The following is a 17,136-nucleotide window of genomic DNA, read 5'->3' as shown; positions in this document are numbered from 1 at the left end:
TTCTAATGCATGATTGTATAACACACCATTCCCATTGGTTGGACAAACAATGGAACTTCTATATGATTGGTTGCTTTGCTCTAATGTGTGATTGGTTTGTGTAACAGCAAGGTCTGATTGGACAGTGGGGTTCTTGGGGCCAGTTGAACAGTTAGAAAATTCAGATGGAAAACATGGTGAACTTGCTGAGAGGTGTAAGAATCGGGGGGAAAGTGAGTAAGAAAGGCGCTGCTTCAGAATGTCTTTAAGTAATAATAATAACTCTGGGCAGCTCCCAACAGATTGAAAACAGAATCAAACATCAAACATTAAAAACTTCCCTAAACAGGGCTGCCTTCAGATGTCTTCTAAAAGTCAGATAGTTGTTTATTTCCTTGACATCTGATGGGAGGGCATTCCACAGGGCGGGTGCCACCACCGAGAAGGCCCTCTGCCTGGTTCCCTGTAACCTCACCTCTCACAGTGAGGGAACCGCCAGAAGGCCCTCGGAGATGGATTTCAGTGTCTGGGCAGAATGATGGGGGTGAGTATTGTTATATTTATATTCTATTTCCCCCCCAGGATCTCAGGGTAGAGTACTTGGTTCTCCCTTCTTTATCCTCACAACAACCCTGTGAGGTAGGTAGGTAGTCTGAGAGATAGGGACTGGCCCAAATGAGCTTCAAGGTCACCCCAAATCCCACTGAATTAAAGGAGATTTGGGACTAAGTAACATATGTATTATTTATATGTGTCATTTTTGGATTTGTGGCTTGTCTTCTGAATGGTAAATAGCAGGCACAGCCACTCCCCCTTCAAAAAATTAGAATCAGAACCACAGCATGTTGGGAGAGAGGGATTAATCCATTTTGCCCCCTGCAATTGTCACAATAACAACAAAAAGGCTGTCCCAGAGGAATGCTTCAATTGATGTCAATCATGGTAATGGAAAATTAATAACAAAACCTTGGACTAAGTGACCAGTATATACATATTATTTCATAATAATTAAGGACTTTTATAGTACACTGTTGCTCTTTGCAACCATCATTATTAACCTTGAGTGAGCTTGTGGGGGGCAGAGGAATAAATTCTCTGTTTTGGGACTCTCACAGTAGATTTGGCAGATTGCTTTGGAAAGGGCAATGAAGAGATAACAGGAACTTGAAGAGTTTATTTCCGTGGCCAGACAAAACAAGCACCAGTCAGACACCAGTTCTCCAGCGCATGGTATTACCTGAAGCAGGTGGCAGAGTGAGGTGATGAGCAGTTGTGAAGTGTTAAGAGGACAGAGTTGTGTGTGTCACATGGCCTGGATGGTGGTGGAGGTCCTTGGGAACTGAGTGGGGATGGAAGCACTGGGAGGGAAGGCAAAGCAAGAGTGAAGAGGTTCCATGAATACCTCTACAGCAGGACTTTTGACCTCATCACTGACCACAAGCCGCTCCTGGGCCTCCTTGCTGGTGATCGTCCAGCTCCACCAGTCCTCTCGCCACGCATGCTGCGATGGACTGTTTTTCTGGCTGCCTACCACTACCGGCTTGTCCATCGCCCGGGGAAATCAATGGGCCATGCCGACGCCCTCAGCCGTTGCCCTCTTCCAGCGTTTGTGGAAGACCCGGCTCCTGCTTCATTGCTCCTCCTGATTGAGGATCTTTCGGCAGCGCCTGTATCGGCTGCCACTGTGGCCTCTGCATCTGCCCAGGATTGCACCATCAGCCGTGTGCTCAACTGGGTGTGGAGGGGGTGGCCACAAGGGCCTTTTGCATCGGAGTTCCAACCGTTCGCAACCAGACAACATGAACTCTCGGCTCATCGCGGCTGTCTGCTGTGGGGAGACCGTGTGTGATTCCCCAAAGACTCCGTCAACGTGTCCTGGAGGCTCTGCACGTTGGCCACCCGGGAATCGTCAAAATGAAGGCGTTGGCTCGGTGTTATGTCTGGCGGCCTAACATGGATGATGCCATCACTGCCTGTGTGTCCGCCTGTCAAGCGTGCCAAGAATCAAGGCCTGCACCACCGGCAGCTAAGGGACACACCTGGGAGACGCCCAAGACACCCTGGTCGAGGGTGCACATCGATCTGGCTGGCCCCTTTCACGGCTGGACCTTTATGGTAGTGGTGGACGCCTATTCCAAATGGCTGGAGGTAGCCCTGATGCCCTCCACCACTACCGAGGCCGTCATCTGGGTGCTGCGAGGCCTCTTTGCGACGCATGGGTGTCCTGATGTCCTTGTCTCTGACAATGGACCACAGTTCACGTCAGGCACTTTTGAGCGGTATCTTTTGGGACTGGGCATCCGCCATGCCCTAACGGCACCATTTCATCCATCCAGCAATGGACAAGCGGAGAGAATGGTGTGCTCGGCAAAACAGGCACTGGCGCGCCTGGACCGGGGAGACTGGCACGAGCGGGTCACCGAATACTTGTTTGTGCAACACATCACCCCTCCTGCGGCCACAGGGCGGAGCGGCGACAGGGCGGAGTCCTGCCGAACTGCTTATGGGCCGCCGCCTCAGGTCACTGCTCAACCGGCTGCACCCGGACTTTGCCGTGGCCGAACCCCCAGGCTGTGCCAACGCGCCACGGTCATTTGTTCCAGGAAACCAGGTCTTTGCCCGGAACTATGTGGGGGACATTCCTTGGGTGCCAGCCACAGTAGTGGGAGTCACTGGACCTTGCTCGTACCAGGTGGCACTCGAAGACGGACGCTTGTGGCGCTTGCACATAGACCAGCTTAGGCGCAGGGTTGGGGACTTGGACACTACCGTGGTGCCCCCAACTGCGCTCGTGGCTCCGGAAGAGTCACTTACAGATGGTGAAGCTCCACTTCTCTCGCAAACTGCCAGCGTGGAGCCGAACCAAGCCACTTCAGAGGGTCTGCCAGACTTACCACAGACTCAGACCACTCCACTTGCGGAGGCTCCACCTACAGCAGCGGATCCAGGGGACTTGGTTTCAATGCCACCTAGGGTCGCACCACAGCCTCAGCAAGAATTGGGTGGCCCCCCCAGACTTGGCTACCAGTCCCCGGTGGTCTGGCAGAGTTTCCAAGCACCCAACTTATTTAAAGGACTATGTTGTTGGACATGTATCACCGTTGGTCTAAGTATGTGAAATGTAACTGATATGCTGGCTAGATCAGCCGCAATTTCCAGGTCATTGTGTTTAGCTCTCAGGGATGAAAACTTCACTTGTTAGTTTCAGTCTGTGTAGCCTCTGTTAAAGAGATAGGAGCAGGCAATGGCAATTTTCTTCCCTTTAGCCATTTGGCAATCCCAAGCAAAAGCTTTGTCCTGTACTGTATCAGCTCGTGCAGAAGTGAAGCAAAAATGGGAGCGGTCTAATGCTGTTTGAAAAGGTCAGGTTTAACATAGCAGGGTTTTGAACATCTCCTTCTGTTGTAGTTGTGGGAGGAAGATGTGGCCGGGCAGGGCCTATATAAAGAATGAGCATGATGTGGTTTCTTCACGCCTGTCAGATTCCCTGACTGAGAGTAGAGATGGCTCCTGTCATAGCTTTCCTCACATGCACCTGGGCTCTCCTGCCACTACTTATGGCATCTGAAGGTAAGAACCATTCCACCTGTCAATTCTCTGGCCCCTTTCTGCTGGGTTGGTGTGTGTGTCATTTTACTTTCTTATTTATTTAATGAGATTTATACCACTTAATCATGAAAGCCTCTAAGTGGTTTACATAAAATATGCATTAATATTATTGATAAAATAAATCCTGAAAATAAGCCACCCTATTCCCCCCATAAAGCCAAGAGTTTTAAAAAATATGCATTATGAAACACATATTACCATAGTTTTCCGTGTATAACATGCCCCTGTGTATAAGAAGCCACCTATTTTTGGGGACTCAAAATTAAGAAAATGCACTATGCACTATCCATGTATAAGACAACACCTTCTTTTAAACTTCAAGAATGTAGGAAAATGTATAGTCTTATACACAGAAAAATATGGTCTATATTACATCATATCAAATGGGATTACCTGTATGGGCAGACTTGCTTAAGCATTTTTTTTAAAAAAAGCTGGCGCCAAAAAGTGTACATCAAAAGTGCCTAATATCATGGATCTAGTTACAGATCTGAAGAAATGTGCATGCACATGAAAGCTCATACCAATAACAAACTTAGTTGGTCTCTAAGGTGCTACTGGAAGGAATTCTTTTATTTAATATCATGGAGTCCTACTTTCAACAAATCCCTTGCAGTTGATTTTAGCTTTAATAGTTAATCTTTTATTTTTGCATTGAATATTAAAACACACAAATTGACATATTGAAAAATGACAGATTACCGGTAATTACATAACTAGTAATGTTATCATAATCGGGCATGCTGAGGAAATAAGTAATTTGCCATCCAAATAAGACACCATGTCTCCGTTCCCCCCCAATTCCACATATTAATTTGATCCATTACATCAAATAAAGCTCTCTGTAACTCAGGTTATCATGTTCCACCCAGTATTTTACAAAGGAGCCCCATATTAAATAAAAGTGATATTTCCTTCTTCCAAGAAAAGGGGGTTCTCCTTATTTATTGAAACCTGCACGGTAGCAAACAATGTTCCTAGATTTTAGCCATTTCATCACTGACATTTTTTAATACTGAAACCAAAGCAAAGCAAAACAGAAGCACCTGGGTCAAAATAAATTCTGGCAAAGCTGATTGATTTTTTTTGCCACTGGGGTGCTTTTTTTTTGCTCCCACACCCAAATGAAACGTATGAGACACAAGTGGAAGAAAGGTTATATATAACAAGTAGTTTAACCAAATTAACCAAATTAGTAAAGTATGCTGCTGTTGAATGCTCCCCTGCAGTGTGCATGCCAGGCCCTAAAAGGGTCCATAGTGCACCATGCATTTTTGTACACATTATTCAGTTAGAGAATTCCACTGCAAAATTTGGAGACGTGAGAATTTTGAAGGCACATTGTTTTGAAAAGTGCGCATTTGGTAGATTTGCCTTTAAATGCGAACTGAATCAAACCTAGCTCCTGGACACCCAAGGAACATCCATGATAGATGGCCATCTCTTCTGTATTTTTCTTTTCACACAGTTTCTGCTGAGTGTGGTGCAACTTTCCTTATTTTTCCTTTTCCTTTGTCTCCCTTCCAGCCCCTCCAGGCTGTGTTCTCCCCTTCCTTTTCAATGGCAGATACTACTCTTCGTGCACCACTGATGGCAACCCTGACCAACAGCTGTGGTGTGCCACAACTGAAAACCATGACAAGGATCGTAGATGGAAGCCATGTGCTCTTAGAGGTGAGAGGCATACAGTCCTTCTGGTAACATTCATTTGCGTGTTAATATGTCGTCCTGCAGGCTATGTTTATTTACACACTGAAGTGTTCTATGAGTTGAAATCGATCCAAAAAGGTCCTAGCAGGGCTGGCCTGCTCATGAGGTAGACGGAAGCAGCAACCTCAGGCAGTGGAATCCAATGGGGGTGGCAATCCTATGGCTAGCAAGCATCACCAGCAAGCCAGTGGGACAGGGATTCCCCTTACTCTACCACCACCTCTCCCTCCTCCTCTTAAAGATGTTATTCCATTTTCTGAGCTTGCAAAAAGTCCTCTTGCACCATCCTAAAGGGAGTTCTAATCCTCACAATGCCCAGTAATGCTCATTGCCCCCTCTTCAAATTAGCTCCTTTGGGCAGTTGCCCATTTGCCCTCTTGTAAATATTCCTCTGATGGAACATTTGTTCTGATCTGTTTGTGGGGAGGTTATACAACAGCAAGCATTCATGCTGATTTGCTTGCACAACATTTACAGTGGTACCTCGGGTTACATACGCTTCAGGTTACATACACTTCAGGTTACAGACTCTGCTAACCCAGAAATAGTGCTTCAGGTTAAGAACTTTGCTTCAGAATGAGAACAGAAATCGTGCTCCGGCGGTGCGGTGGCAGCAGGAGGCCCCATTAGCTAAAGTGGTGCTTCAGGTTAAGAACAGTTTCAGGGTAAGTACGGACCTCCGAAACGAATTAAGTACTTAACCCGAGGTACCACTGTATATGTCTTACCATTAGACATTTGTTTATCCCAGACTGTTTAGGGCATTTCTCTGCCACTTTACTACTTGTAAAAGTATGTATGTATGTATGTATGTATGTATGTATGTACGTACGTATTTTAAAGTGGCTTTAAGCTACTTCAACTATGCAAACCTGAATTCCTGATGTGGACATGAATCCCTCCTGCAAGATATTTTGCTCTGGAGGTGACCAAAAAGATTAACAAAGTTCATTACAGTCTCAATCTCATCCTATTGTTAAGAAGAGCAGCTTTGCAGGGAGTGATTAACCATCTTCCTACTCCAAATTGCTCACCATTAGCTGTTTTCCCCTCTTGCAGTGTTGATACTGCATATCGGCCCATGCAAACATGTTTGAACATGTGTGTGTGTCTAGGCAATATGGAGATAGGGGTCAACATACTCTATCACTGCTTTTCTGCTCTCAGTCACTCTACTCCAATGTGCCTCCCCCAGTATATGGGCAATGACACATTTATACTTTTGTGTAACATATAGTAACCCTCTGACCTCCCCATTCAGGAAGTAAATAGGTTTAATTCTCGTTAATGATACGTATCTGTGACAACCCCCAGAGGCAGTGTCTATATAGGCACTATGTGTCTTTGCCTGAGTGGTTGGATTTCAATCCCAGCAGGCAAAGGAAATGGGGTTTGGTGGTGGGCAGTTGATGGGCAGCATATACAGATCCTGAAGCCTTTGTCTGCCTGGTTTGATTTGTCTTGCCTACCTGTCAAAATAGCCCACAGTGTTTGGGGCAGGTGAGAATCTGGCTGTTGGCTACATCCAGTTCCCTGCCCCTGCGAAAGGGTGTGACTATTTTTTTAAAAAAGGATAATATAAGAAAGAAGCAAGAAAACTGTTACTAATGATTTATTGGCATAAACATGCACAAACTCTGCTTTTGTCTTTTGTCTAGAATATGGAGGCAACTCGAATGGAGCAGAATGTGTTTTCCCTTTCAGCTACAAAGGCCATACTTACTACACCTGCACTAACAAATTCGAAATAAAAGGGCGCTACTGGTGTGCTACAACAGGAAGCTATGATAAGAACAAGAAGTGGAGCTTCTGTGCTGACACCAGTATGTAAACTGGGGGCCTGTTGGATTAGAAGCCAGGGTTGGGTTGCGTCACAGGGCTTGGAAGATGGCTGGTTGTAGATTAAGCACAATGAATGATTTTTTGGGGGTACACATTACTGAGAATATTCCCTTGTAAATTCCATTCTCTGCAAATGCTCTTTGTAAACTCTCCTTTCCAGTGCTTTGCTTTCACTTTGACATCAGCATCAGCATTGGCCAGGCAGTCACATTACAAAATGGAAGTGTGAAATTAAGGGTGTCAGAGCCACCCAAAATTAAGCAGTTTTTCCATTTATTTTAGTGGGTGGATTACAGCCCTCCAAGTGTCACTATTTTCCAGGGAAAGTCCTAGATTTACAGAAGCCATTCTGGTTTTTTATTTGATCTGCTCCTGGAATGCCCCGCTTTTCCTTAGGGTGTCCCTATTTTCATTGGAGAAATGTTGGAGGGTTAGGCACATGTTTAATTTTCTCCCATTGGAATCAATGGAACATGAGTGGCAATCCTATACACACTGTTTTGGGAGTATTTTTCTTTATTTACTTAAAACATGTTTTACCCCATGCTTGATTGAAGAGGGGTGTGTGGTAAAAGCTTTCAGAGTGGCTTGCAACAGTCAATAGTCAGATTATCAGTGCGGAGCAGTGGCATTGCAGGGTGGGGGCAGTTTGCCCCAGATGCCATCCCTGGGGTGTGTGTGACGAACCCCACGGTGCATCGATGCAGCGGCACTCACATCCCCCCTGCAGGGTGGATCAGTCCTGCGCCGGTCGCACTCCAGGCGGCGGATGCGATGGCGGGGGATGATGGAGCCAATAGCCACACCCCGGTGCAGAGTCCCTGCAATTCTTTCTCTCCTTCTGCTATACCAGAGTTGAGGATTCCACCTCCATCTGAGGGCCACATTCCCTTCTAGGTAATGTTCCCAGGGCCACATGGTAGTGATGAGAGGAGTCAGAAGGAAAAGTGAGCACAGCAAAGAATGTCCATATTACCTTACACTTACACAGCCCTCTCTGTTCTTCATTCAGTCATGCAAGAAGCGTTATCAAAGTTCAAGGACACATTCTAGCTATCCCAAAACACTCAAGGAGGGGTCAAGGCAGGGCTGGTGAGCAGTGAGACTAGGGAGGGAGTATGACCTGGGGAAAGGCCTGGGGGTGCATTCAGTCCCCAGCCCTGAAGTTCCCCAGCCTCGTTTTATAGTCTGATTGACCTAAAAGGGACTTACCTCTGAGCAGATATGCATAGACAGGGCTTCTTTTCAGCCGGAACGTGGTGGAACTCAGTCCCCAGCCCTGAAGTTCCCCAGCCTCGTTTTATAGTCTGATTGACCTAAAAGGGACTTACCTCTGAGCAGATATGCATAGACAGGGCTTCTTTTCAGCCGGAACGTGGTGGAACTCAGTTCTGGCACCTCTCAGGTGGGCTCCATTGCCATTATAAGAGAACATGAGAGGCTTACATGGTGAGTTCTGGCACCTCTTCTTCTAGAAAAATAGCACTGTGCATAGGATAGCATTTTTAAAACTTTAGATGGATGGTGATGTGGGTAGTTGTTCCATGATTTAATCTGGCATAGGAATCTGATTGCTGAGCGCATTGAGCAGGACAAAGAAGCATTGTGGGTTATTAAGGAAGCCCCTCCTTCTCTCTCTTCTCCACTTCTTCCAGGACTAGATGCAAATTTAGCTACAGGGCCCTGCAGGTTCCCTTTCGTCTTCCAAGGCAAGTGGTACAAAGCTTGCACAACAGATGGGAGATTCGATGGGAAGCTCTGGTGCTCTCTTGTCACCAACTACGATGAAAATCCGACGTGGGCATACTGTGAACCCTCAAGTAAGCAAAATAGGGAAGTATGTGGGAAAGGCTGTTCAGGGTGACAGACCAGAAATGTTTCTCTTCCTGTTCCCAAATAAGGGCTGAACACCTGGCCATTATTCTTATTATTATTCTTATTCTTATTATTATTATTATTATTATTGCATACTTGTCCTTCACTATGAAGTCCCAGGCCAGGTTAAAAGTAGGGTTGGTCCTCACAATATTGGCTGCATTCAGGAAGTACTTTATTCAACCCAATTAAACTGGAAAATCATGGGAGTTATGTGCTATAATTTTCCCCATGGTTTTTATGTATCACACTACCGCCACGCATGTGATGAAATCTGGGGCTGTATTTCTGAATCCAATTCTTTCCTGGCCTTGGGAGAAAAGAAGCACACATGAGGATTAAGGGATGATGACCCGTCTGATGGCACACACTGTTGTGGGACACAATGTGAACGAAATCTAGTGCAACATGCAGTACTATCCTTCAGGAAGACACCGTTCCATAACTCCACAGGTAATGCAGTGTACAAGGAATGTTGGGAAAGGGACAGAAGTGCCAACATTGTAAACAGGAAAACGAATACAATAATTCCCACATCTGAATGCACATTATATCTAAGGTGTCATTTTATAATAAAATCCTACTGCAATCAATGAGACAAATTCGTGACTTAAGTGGATTTCAGTGGTACCCGAGTACAACTGACATAACCTGGATTCAATCCATTTCATCTATATCTATCTATCTATCTATCTATCTATCTATCTATCTATCTATCTATCTGCAGAATTTGGCCAATTCCCCTTACAGCTGGCTAGCATGCACACAAAATGCAATGGAATATGAATATCACGCCAATCCCCTCTTTATGTTGCTTCAGTTAATGACTCACCTCTCCACTCTGTTTCTCTTCAGAACCTGCCTCCTGCGTCTTTCCCTTCAAGTATAGAAACAAGTCATACTCCTCGTGCACCAAAGAAGGAAGTTTTGATGGGCAGCTGTGGTGTGCCACAACTCCAGACTATGACAAAGACAGCAGTTGGAAAGGATGTTCCCTCCAAGGTAGAGTCCTGAGCTGACTGCCTGGCTGCTGCCGGCTTCGCCTCCTATTTATGCGACTGGCCCCACCTCCAGCAGTGCTAAATGATTGAGGTTTGGCGGGAACCTCCAAAGAATAGCACTGAGAGGCAGGCCAGCCCAAGCAGCCGGTAGGTCCCCAGGATCCTGCAAAGGGCGCCCACAGTAAGTTGTGAGCGCTCATTTTGGGCCTAGTTTGTGGTGCAAACCACCCTTTGATGAATATTCATCATGGCAGTGCAGAATCTAGCAACTGAGTATGTAATATCTGGGTTTTCATCTTGAAGTAGCAGGGAGGTATAAGGTTCTGTACGACCTGGGAATTTATGTAGTATAGGCAAGATCAGGCATAGGCAAACACGGCCCTCCAGCTATTTTGGGACTACAATTCCCATCATCCCTGACCACTGGTCCTGTTAGCTAGGGATGATGGGAGTTGTAGTTCCAAAACATCTGGAGGGCCAAGTTTGCCTATGCCTGGACAACGTGAACCTAGCTTGTATATCTGTATAGTATTGGCAGTGAAAAAATACATGTCCTGTTGTTTCCAGTTGCCCAGAGCCATATGGGCATTAATCTGCTCCTTGTACGGTGTCTTCCTAAAGTGGCCTTCCTGGATGGTGACTCTGCAGATCACAGGATTTTAACTGAGTTTTAATTGGATATAATTGCAATCCCACAAAATGTAGCGATGACCACCAACGTGGCTGGCTTTAAAAAGGGGGTTAGACAAATTATGGAGAATAAGGCTCCCAGAGACTACCAGCTACAATGGCAGTGTTCCACCTCCAATGCCTGTGTTTAGTAGCTGCTGTGAATCGGAAGTGGGGAGGTTCCTGTATGGGCTTCCCATAGGCATCTTGCTGGCCACTGTGAAAACAGGGTGTTGGAGGAGGTGGGCCTTGGCCTAATTCATTAAGTGTCTGTCTTTATCTAGTCCTTGAATGCAGAGGCATTGCCCATATCCTTGATACAGTTCTCTTTGACAACACGACAAAACTCTACGGCATGTTATTTTTTGTGTCCCCCCTGTCTGCAGAGTATGGAGGGAACTCCAATGGCCAGCCCTGCTGGTTCCCTTTCACCTTCAACAACCAGACATTTGATGCCTGCACCAATGAGGATGACGACGGCGAGAAGAATGGGGGATACTGGTGTTCCACTACTCCAAACTACGATGAGCAAAAGCTATGGAGCTTCTGTGCTGACACAAATTTGAGAAGTGGGGAAGTTTTATTACCAGGTTAGCAGAAAGCTGCCCAGGTGGGGGTGTAGGAGAAAGTTGGTTTCAGACATGCAGCCTGATCTTATGCATGTTTACTTGGAAGCCCATGCCGCCAAGCGGATTTTGATCCTAATGTGTTGAAGTAATATGCTGTAGGCTGCAATTCAATGCACAGTTATCTGGGAGCAAATAACTTCTAAATAATCAGAAGTATTATTAAGATAGCTTCCTAGCCTCCTTATTCCTTTGCTAGAGGTGCTCATCTCATGATTTTCTCTCACATTCCACTCCCAACGCTCACGGGACAAGATGGAGAATCTACGAAGAGCTGTGTCTTTCCTTTCACCTACAATGGCAAGTCTTACACAAGCTGTACATCAGTTGGGACAGTAAACTGGAAGTACTGGTGCTCTCTCACCAGCAACTATAATATAGATCGCCAGTGGAAATACTGCGAACCTTCAGGTAGGAATGAATCCTTCTTGGTGCTTCATAAAGTACTTTATAGTGGGCATGGGCAGCAAGAGCAACAGTGGAAGCGTCACAGATTAGAAAGCTTTCAGTTTTCCATTCTGTGCAGTGCAGTTTTGTATCTATATTTAGGTTCCCCTGAAGTCCTGGTTTCCTTTTACAGCTTAAATCCCCCCCAACAAAACTTTACCTTATGTTCAACAGATTTGAAAAAACAAGAAGATTATCAGCCATAAAGACAAGCGAGACCGGCAACTATCAGTAAGGTAAATGTGTTTCATGTTTCCATGTCATTTTTATTTGTCTCTCAATCTGGGAACATTTTTTCAGCTTGAGGGACACATTCCCTTCTGGGCAACATTCCATAGACCACATGACAGTGGTGGGCGGGGCCAGGAGCAGCTGTGGGTTCAGCAATAAATGCAAATTTTACCTCTGTACAGTAGGCTGGCTCCTTCACGCTCTCACACCCTTCTCTATCCTCCTTCCCATCAACCAAGAAGCATTATCAGAGTCTGATGATACACTGGAGCCCAGCAAAAACATCCAAGGAAGGTGCAAAGCAGGGCTGGTGAGGGCTGTGTCTCACAAAGAGTGTGAGGCCTGGAGAGAGTCCTGAGAGCTACCGTATTTTTCGCTGTATAAGACACACCAGACCACAAGACGCACCTAGTTTTTGGAGGAGGAAAACAAGGAAAAAAAAATCTGAATCTCAGAAGCCAGAACAGCAAGAGGGATCGCTGCGCAGTGAAAGCAGCAATCCCTCTTGCTGTTCTGGCTTCTGGGATAGCTGCGCAGCCTGCATTCGCTCCATAAGACGCACACACATTTCCCCTTACTTTTTAGGAGGGAAAAAGTGAGAATATAGAGCAAAAAATACGGTAAATCGAGAGTGTTCTGAGGTTCTCCACCCTTGCTTTGGGCCCTGTCTCTTTTAACATGCAATACTGCTTAGCACTTCAGTAGACAATGAATGATCAAGAGTTAATTTGGGGAAAAACTGGTGATGAGCAAACTTCCTTTCCCTTCACTTAGAATTAGGCTTAGCAGCTCAAGGTGATTCCTACCTCCCCAAGCCACATATAGATAACAGCTTGGTTTATTTTCCTAATTTTGAAATTTGGACCTGGCCATGCTTCCAATCACATAAATAAGCACACAAAAGAGTCAGAATGCCTCTCTCATCAAGTGCCAGGAGCAGGTCAGTAATAAACATACACAGCATCAGTGAACTTAACTCTTTATTCCAAGAAACAAACAGCTCAGGAGGCCAGGTCTAGTGAGCACATCAACTCTTCCTGGTAGATCTTGCCCCAATGAGGCAGTTGTGAGAACTGAAGGTCCCCGTCTTCCCACAGTTGTCTAATCCTCCCCGCCTCCCCAGATCCTTCCCAAGCAGTTTAAGACTTTCTTGATGTGTGTGTGTCTCCTTTGCCCTGGGAGACCAGGGGGAAGGGGAGCTGGTCACAGCAGGAAGGGGAGACCCTTTGGCTTCTTAAGCAGCCTGCCTGATCTCTGCCTCTTTGACCTGCTCCTCTCTAGCTTCTGCTTCTGGCCTGCTGTCTGCTACAGACTCTTTCTGCTCAATAAATCCTGTCACCTCTTCAGCTTCCAACATCTCCTCCTCCCATTCTTCTCCCTTTTCTCCCTCTGACCACTCATCGTCATCCCACCACCACTCCCCTGGCTCCAAACCTTCTTCCCTTGGGGGTTCCCCAGCTAGTGCCTCCCACCACTCCTCTACATCCAGCCTCCCCATGGCATCAAGACACACTGACTTGCACCCTCTTCGTTTTCTGGTTACCAAGTGACAGTTCTGGAAACCTTTCTGTAAGACCTTTTCTCCTTGGCTCCTTCAAGGCTAAAGTAGCAACACCCCAGGCACCAATAATTCTGTGAAATGCAGTTTCCTATGTTGCCCGAGTACACTGGGTACTCTGGAAATGACATGCCCCAGGGCTCCTTATGCCTGAGAATGCTGCCCTTTGGAGTATTCATGAAATTGGCTCATGAACCCTTTGCTTTCTAGCTTTATTGGACTTGCTACATGCCTATTGGCTCTGACTTTAGGTGTTGTTGGTAACTAACCAGCATGTATCTTTTCCCACCAGATTACCAAAACCAATCAACCAATATCTTGGACATCTGTGATTCCCACTACACTGTTTCACTAGTGGAAAGTGGCTAGTTTTCATCTGGGCCTATCCTGTTTCCACCTATGCTACAACTATGGATAAAGTCTCTTACATACTGCAGCTGCTCTTCATCCCTGGCCTAGGATTCTGCTAGGGACCCAGTCTCTGAAGATGTTTTGCCCTCATCACCAATGAACAGCAGTTCAGAAGCACCACCAGAATATCTAACACTGTCGTCAGTTTCATCCTAGATTTCCTCACTGATACACAAACTCCTCCTCCGTCCTTTACTCACATGATGAGCAGCTCTGTGCTCAGTTGCTGAAAAACAAAATCTATTCTTGTCTTGTCTGACAGCTGTAGTCTTTTGGATTATACACATGGTAGCACTAAGTCATATAAAAGCATATTAATTAAAATTAGTAATTAAAATCAAGCAGTAATATAATTGTGCATTTTCTGTACGGCCATGATTTCACTCCCTTAACAATGAACATATGGGTTCGCATCTGGGTTATCATTCATCATCTATGGATTATTATGGTTGGGCAGAAGAGTGTAAATAGGGTAGGCTTGGTGAAATGTTAGAAGCTGGAGTGGTGTGAATAGACAAGGGAGAAAAAAGAAGGGAGTACTGCCTACAGCATCTCCTCCCCTATAGCTGCTATTCTCTAGCCTCTGCTAATTGGAATAAACTGTTTGAAGGAAAAGGGTTCATTTGGGATCAAATCTGAAATATTTAAATTTTGCTATATAAAGGGAGGGTGTACTGTGTAATCTAGCTAGCATGAAATGAACACTATTATCAAGAACTGATGAGGCTGCTCTGTTCTGGGCACCTATGTAATTGACCTCTGTGTACCATTGCATAGTTTACACTTTGATGACAAGATGATGTGTGAGTGATGTTACAGATGTACACAAGAAATGTGCAACTTTCAGATGATTGTGGGTGGATGATTGACCCGGGTTGTTGTAAATGTGTCCTCCTGTAACACTAAGTGGTTTATTTCACCTGAATACTTAATAAAGTCTATCCTTGCAAATTCACAATAGAGTAGCTTTGTAAACTGTGAACCACCAAGACAGAGAAGCTATGAATGAAGTGGAAAAACTCTGACACCGGGAGCTTCATTCCTGTCAGTGTTTTTCTATGGGTACCCAACATGGTGCCATCCAGATATTGTTGGTCTACAATTCTCATCAGCTAGAGCCAGTGTGCTTGATGGTCAGGGAAAATGGGAGTTGTTGTCAACAACAACAACAACAACAGGCTACTTCTGATCTAGTCCCACTTTAGTTCCCACAATATGCCTGCATACTCCCAGTCTACCCTCTTCAGCTCCAGTGTGCTTGCTCACAATGTCTGTTCCTCTGTTTGCAGAAAGCTGGTTCTGCTTACTGTTTCTTATTCTCCAGCAAATGTTTGGGGGATTGGAACCTTTATGTGTTGAATTCCTTAATGGGGATGCAATTAAAGAGAGGGAAAAGAGATTTTTTTCTGCTCCCAGAGTATGCAAGGTAGTGTGATCTATAACTGCATTCTCCACCAAATGTTAGAACCCTGTTTGGAAGTTGGAACTGAACTGGAAACTTTGTTTGAAAGGGGGGGGGGGGGACAGCACAAAGTGGCTACAAGCACCTGAAAACTGAGCCTGGTACCCAAGCTCATGCAGAGATCAAACTCTTATTTCTTAGTGTCTGACTTGTATGCCTTTTTTGCGATGTGCATAGATGAACAATTCTTTTAAAAAATAACATACACATTTTTCACAAAGCTTTTGCCCCCTAGTTTTGATATTCTCCTCAATAAAATGCATTTGTTTGTGCTATTTTCACTAATATACACATGCTTATGCACATTTAACTTAGTAGATGCGTTTTTGGAAACATTACTTTGCTGAAGAACTGCTTTTGCAGAATTCAGAGAAGTGCCCATTTTTAAGAATAGTTGCGTTTCAGTTTATGTATTATTTCAGATTATGTGAACTAGGTAGAATCACTTTTTAAAAACAAAGTGAATTGACCCCACCACCCCAATCCCTAATTCTACCTTCCTTCCACAGAACTCAAGGCAGTCATGTAATCTATCAAGTACTGAGCAGGTTTAGCTACATCAGGTTTACTGCACTGTTCTCATACTTCCACAGCATAATCCTGGTTCTAGTGATTCCATGAACAGTACAGCTTGCATGGGAAATGAGTGAAGTTTGCATGAATGAATGAATGAATGAATGAATGAATAAATAAATAACTGATATGCAGAAGCAGCAAACATGGAATCTGTGCATCCCCTTGTGGCCTTGGTGATTAATTTGGGAGAAAAGAAAAGAAAGTGCTGATTCTCAGGCTGTTTAAAAGCTACTCCTTTCTGTTCTCAAAGGCCCATATGTGTGTATATGCGTGGCTGTTCACATCCCTTTTCATGCTCAAGGACATCTGTGCCATTTCTTTGCACATTCCAGGGTAGATTCCTGGCACCAAAGACAGATCCTGTGACTGAGTCCTGATTAGGTCCTGACTGAGTGTGCTAGTAGGATTCATCTGTCATGATCCTGGAGTTATTAAGGTGATGAACACCCACGTGAGAATAGCGAACATTCTTTCCAAATATCCCCCAAATGCAGCAAACAGATGCTCTGGGCAGGCAGATCTGTTAAATCTGATTGGATCTTGCTTGCTCACTGCCCCCTTGCCAAGCATTCTGCTTCCTAACCTTGCCAAGCATTCTGCTTCCTAACCTTTGGCCACGGCATTGACCTGATCAAGTGGTCAAACTGAGACCATGAGTGCAACTTCTCTTTAAACCAACAGTGGGACAAATGCTCTGTTTGTCTGCTCTCATTTCTTGTAAGTTATTTGCATTGGTAAATAAAAAAAATGCTGAGGTTTAGAAATCATTTTTAAAAAATTAAAAATTAAAAAACTCCCTCCTGGAAACTCTAGTGAATTGCTGGACAGTCAAGGAGGAGGAGGTAACAGTGGCAATGGTGAGGTGGTCCCAGGAATTTGGCCATTCAATAACCATGGCCCAATGGGAAAACTTATGGAAGATCAATTGGAAATTCACAAATTGTTACACGATTAGAGAGAACTTTCAAAAAATGCAACACCGATGGTATCTAACACCATGGAAACTTTCGAAAATGTATAAAAATGTGTCCAGTAATTGTTGGAGATGCGGAGACTCAGGAACTTTCTATCATATGTGGTGGATATGTAGTAAAATACAGGTATTGCGTGGCGATTCCCGCCTCCCACCACTTGGAATAA

General features: G+C 45.0%; 1 protein-coding gene across 3 annotated transcripts; it reads left to right on the top strand.

Annotated features, from left to right (window-relative positions):
- The first annotated feature begins 78 nt into the window (after nt 1–78).
- LOC310691018 (epididymal sperm-binding protein 1-like) lies at nt 79–14,478 on the top strand. 3 transcript variants are annotated; one of them, XM_083470609.1, is made up of 11 exons: nt 142–212; nt 1,095–1,209; nt 3,388–3,549; nt 5,116–5,262; nt 6,957–7,121; nt 8,796–8,960; nt 9,871–10,017; nt 11,072–11,275; nt 11,567–11,722; nt 11,933–11,994; nt 13,840–14,478. In XM_083470609.1, the coding sequence occupies exons 3-10, from the start codon at nt 3,483–3,485 to the stop codon at nt 11,962–11,964; spliced, it is 1,083 nt and encodes a 360-aa protein (XP_083326735.1). In that variant the 5' UTR covers nt 142–212; nt 1,095–1,209; nt 3,388–3,482; the 3' UTR covers nt 11,965–11,994; nt 13,840–14,478. The 3 variants fall into 3 exon arrangements, with proteins under 3 accessions (XP_083326733.1, XP_083326735.1, XP_083326734.1); XM_083470607.1 differs by lacking the exon at nt 1,095–1,209 and having other exon boundaries at nt 79–212; XM_083470608.1 differs by lacking the exons at nt 142–212; nt 1,095–1,209 and adding an exon at nt 1,215–1,238.
- Nucleotides 14,479–17,136: the final 2,658 nt, after the last annotated feature.

Source organism: Podarcis liolepis (assembly GCF_965112155.1).
Source record: "Podarcis liolepis genome assembly, chromosome: 13".
NCBI classification, from domain to species: Eukaryota; Metazoa; Chordata; class Lepidosauria; order Squamata; family Lacertidae; genus Podarcis; species Podarcis liolepis.
Note: the sequence above shows the minus strand (reverse complement) of the source record. Positions and strands in the feature narration are given on the sequence as shown.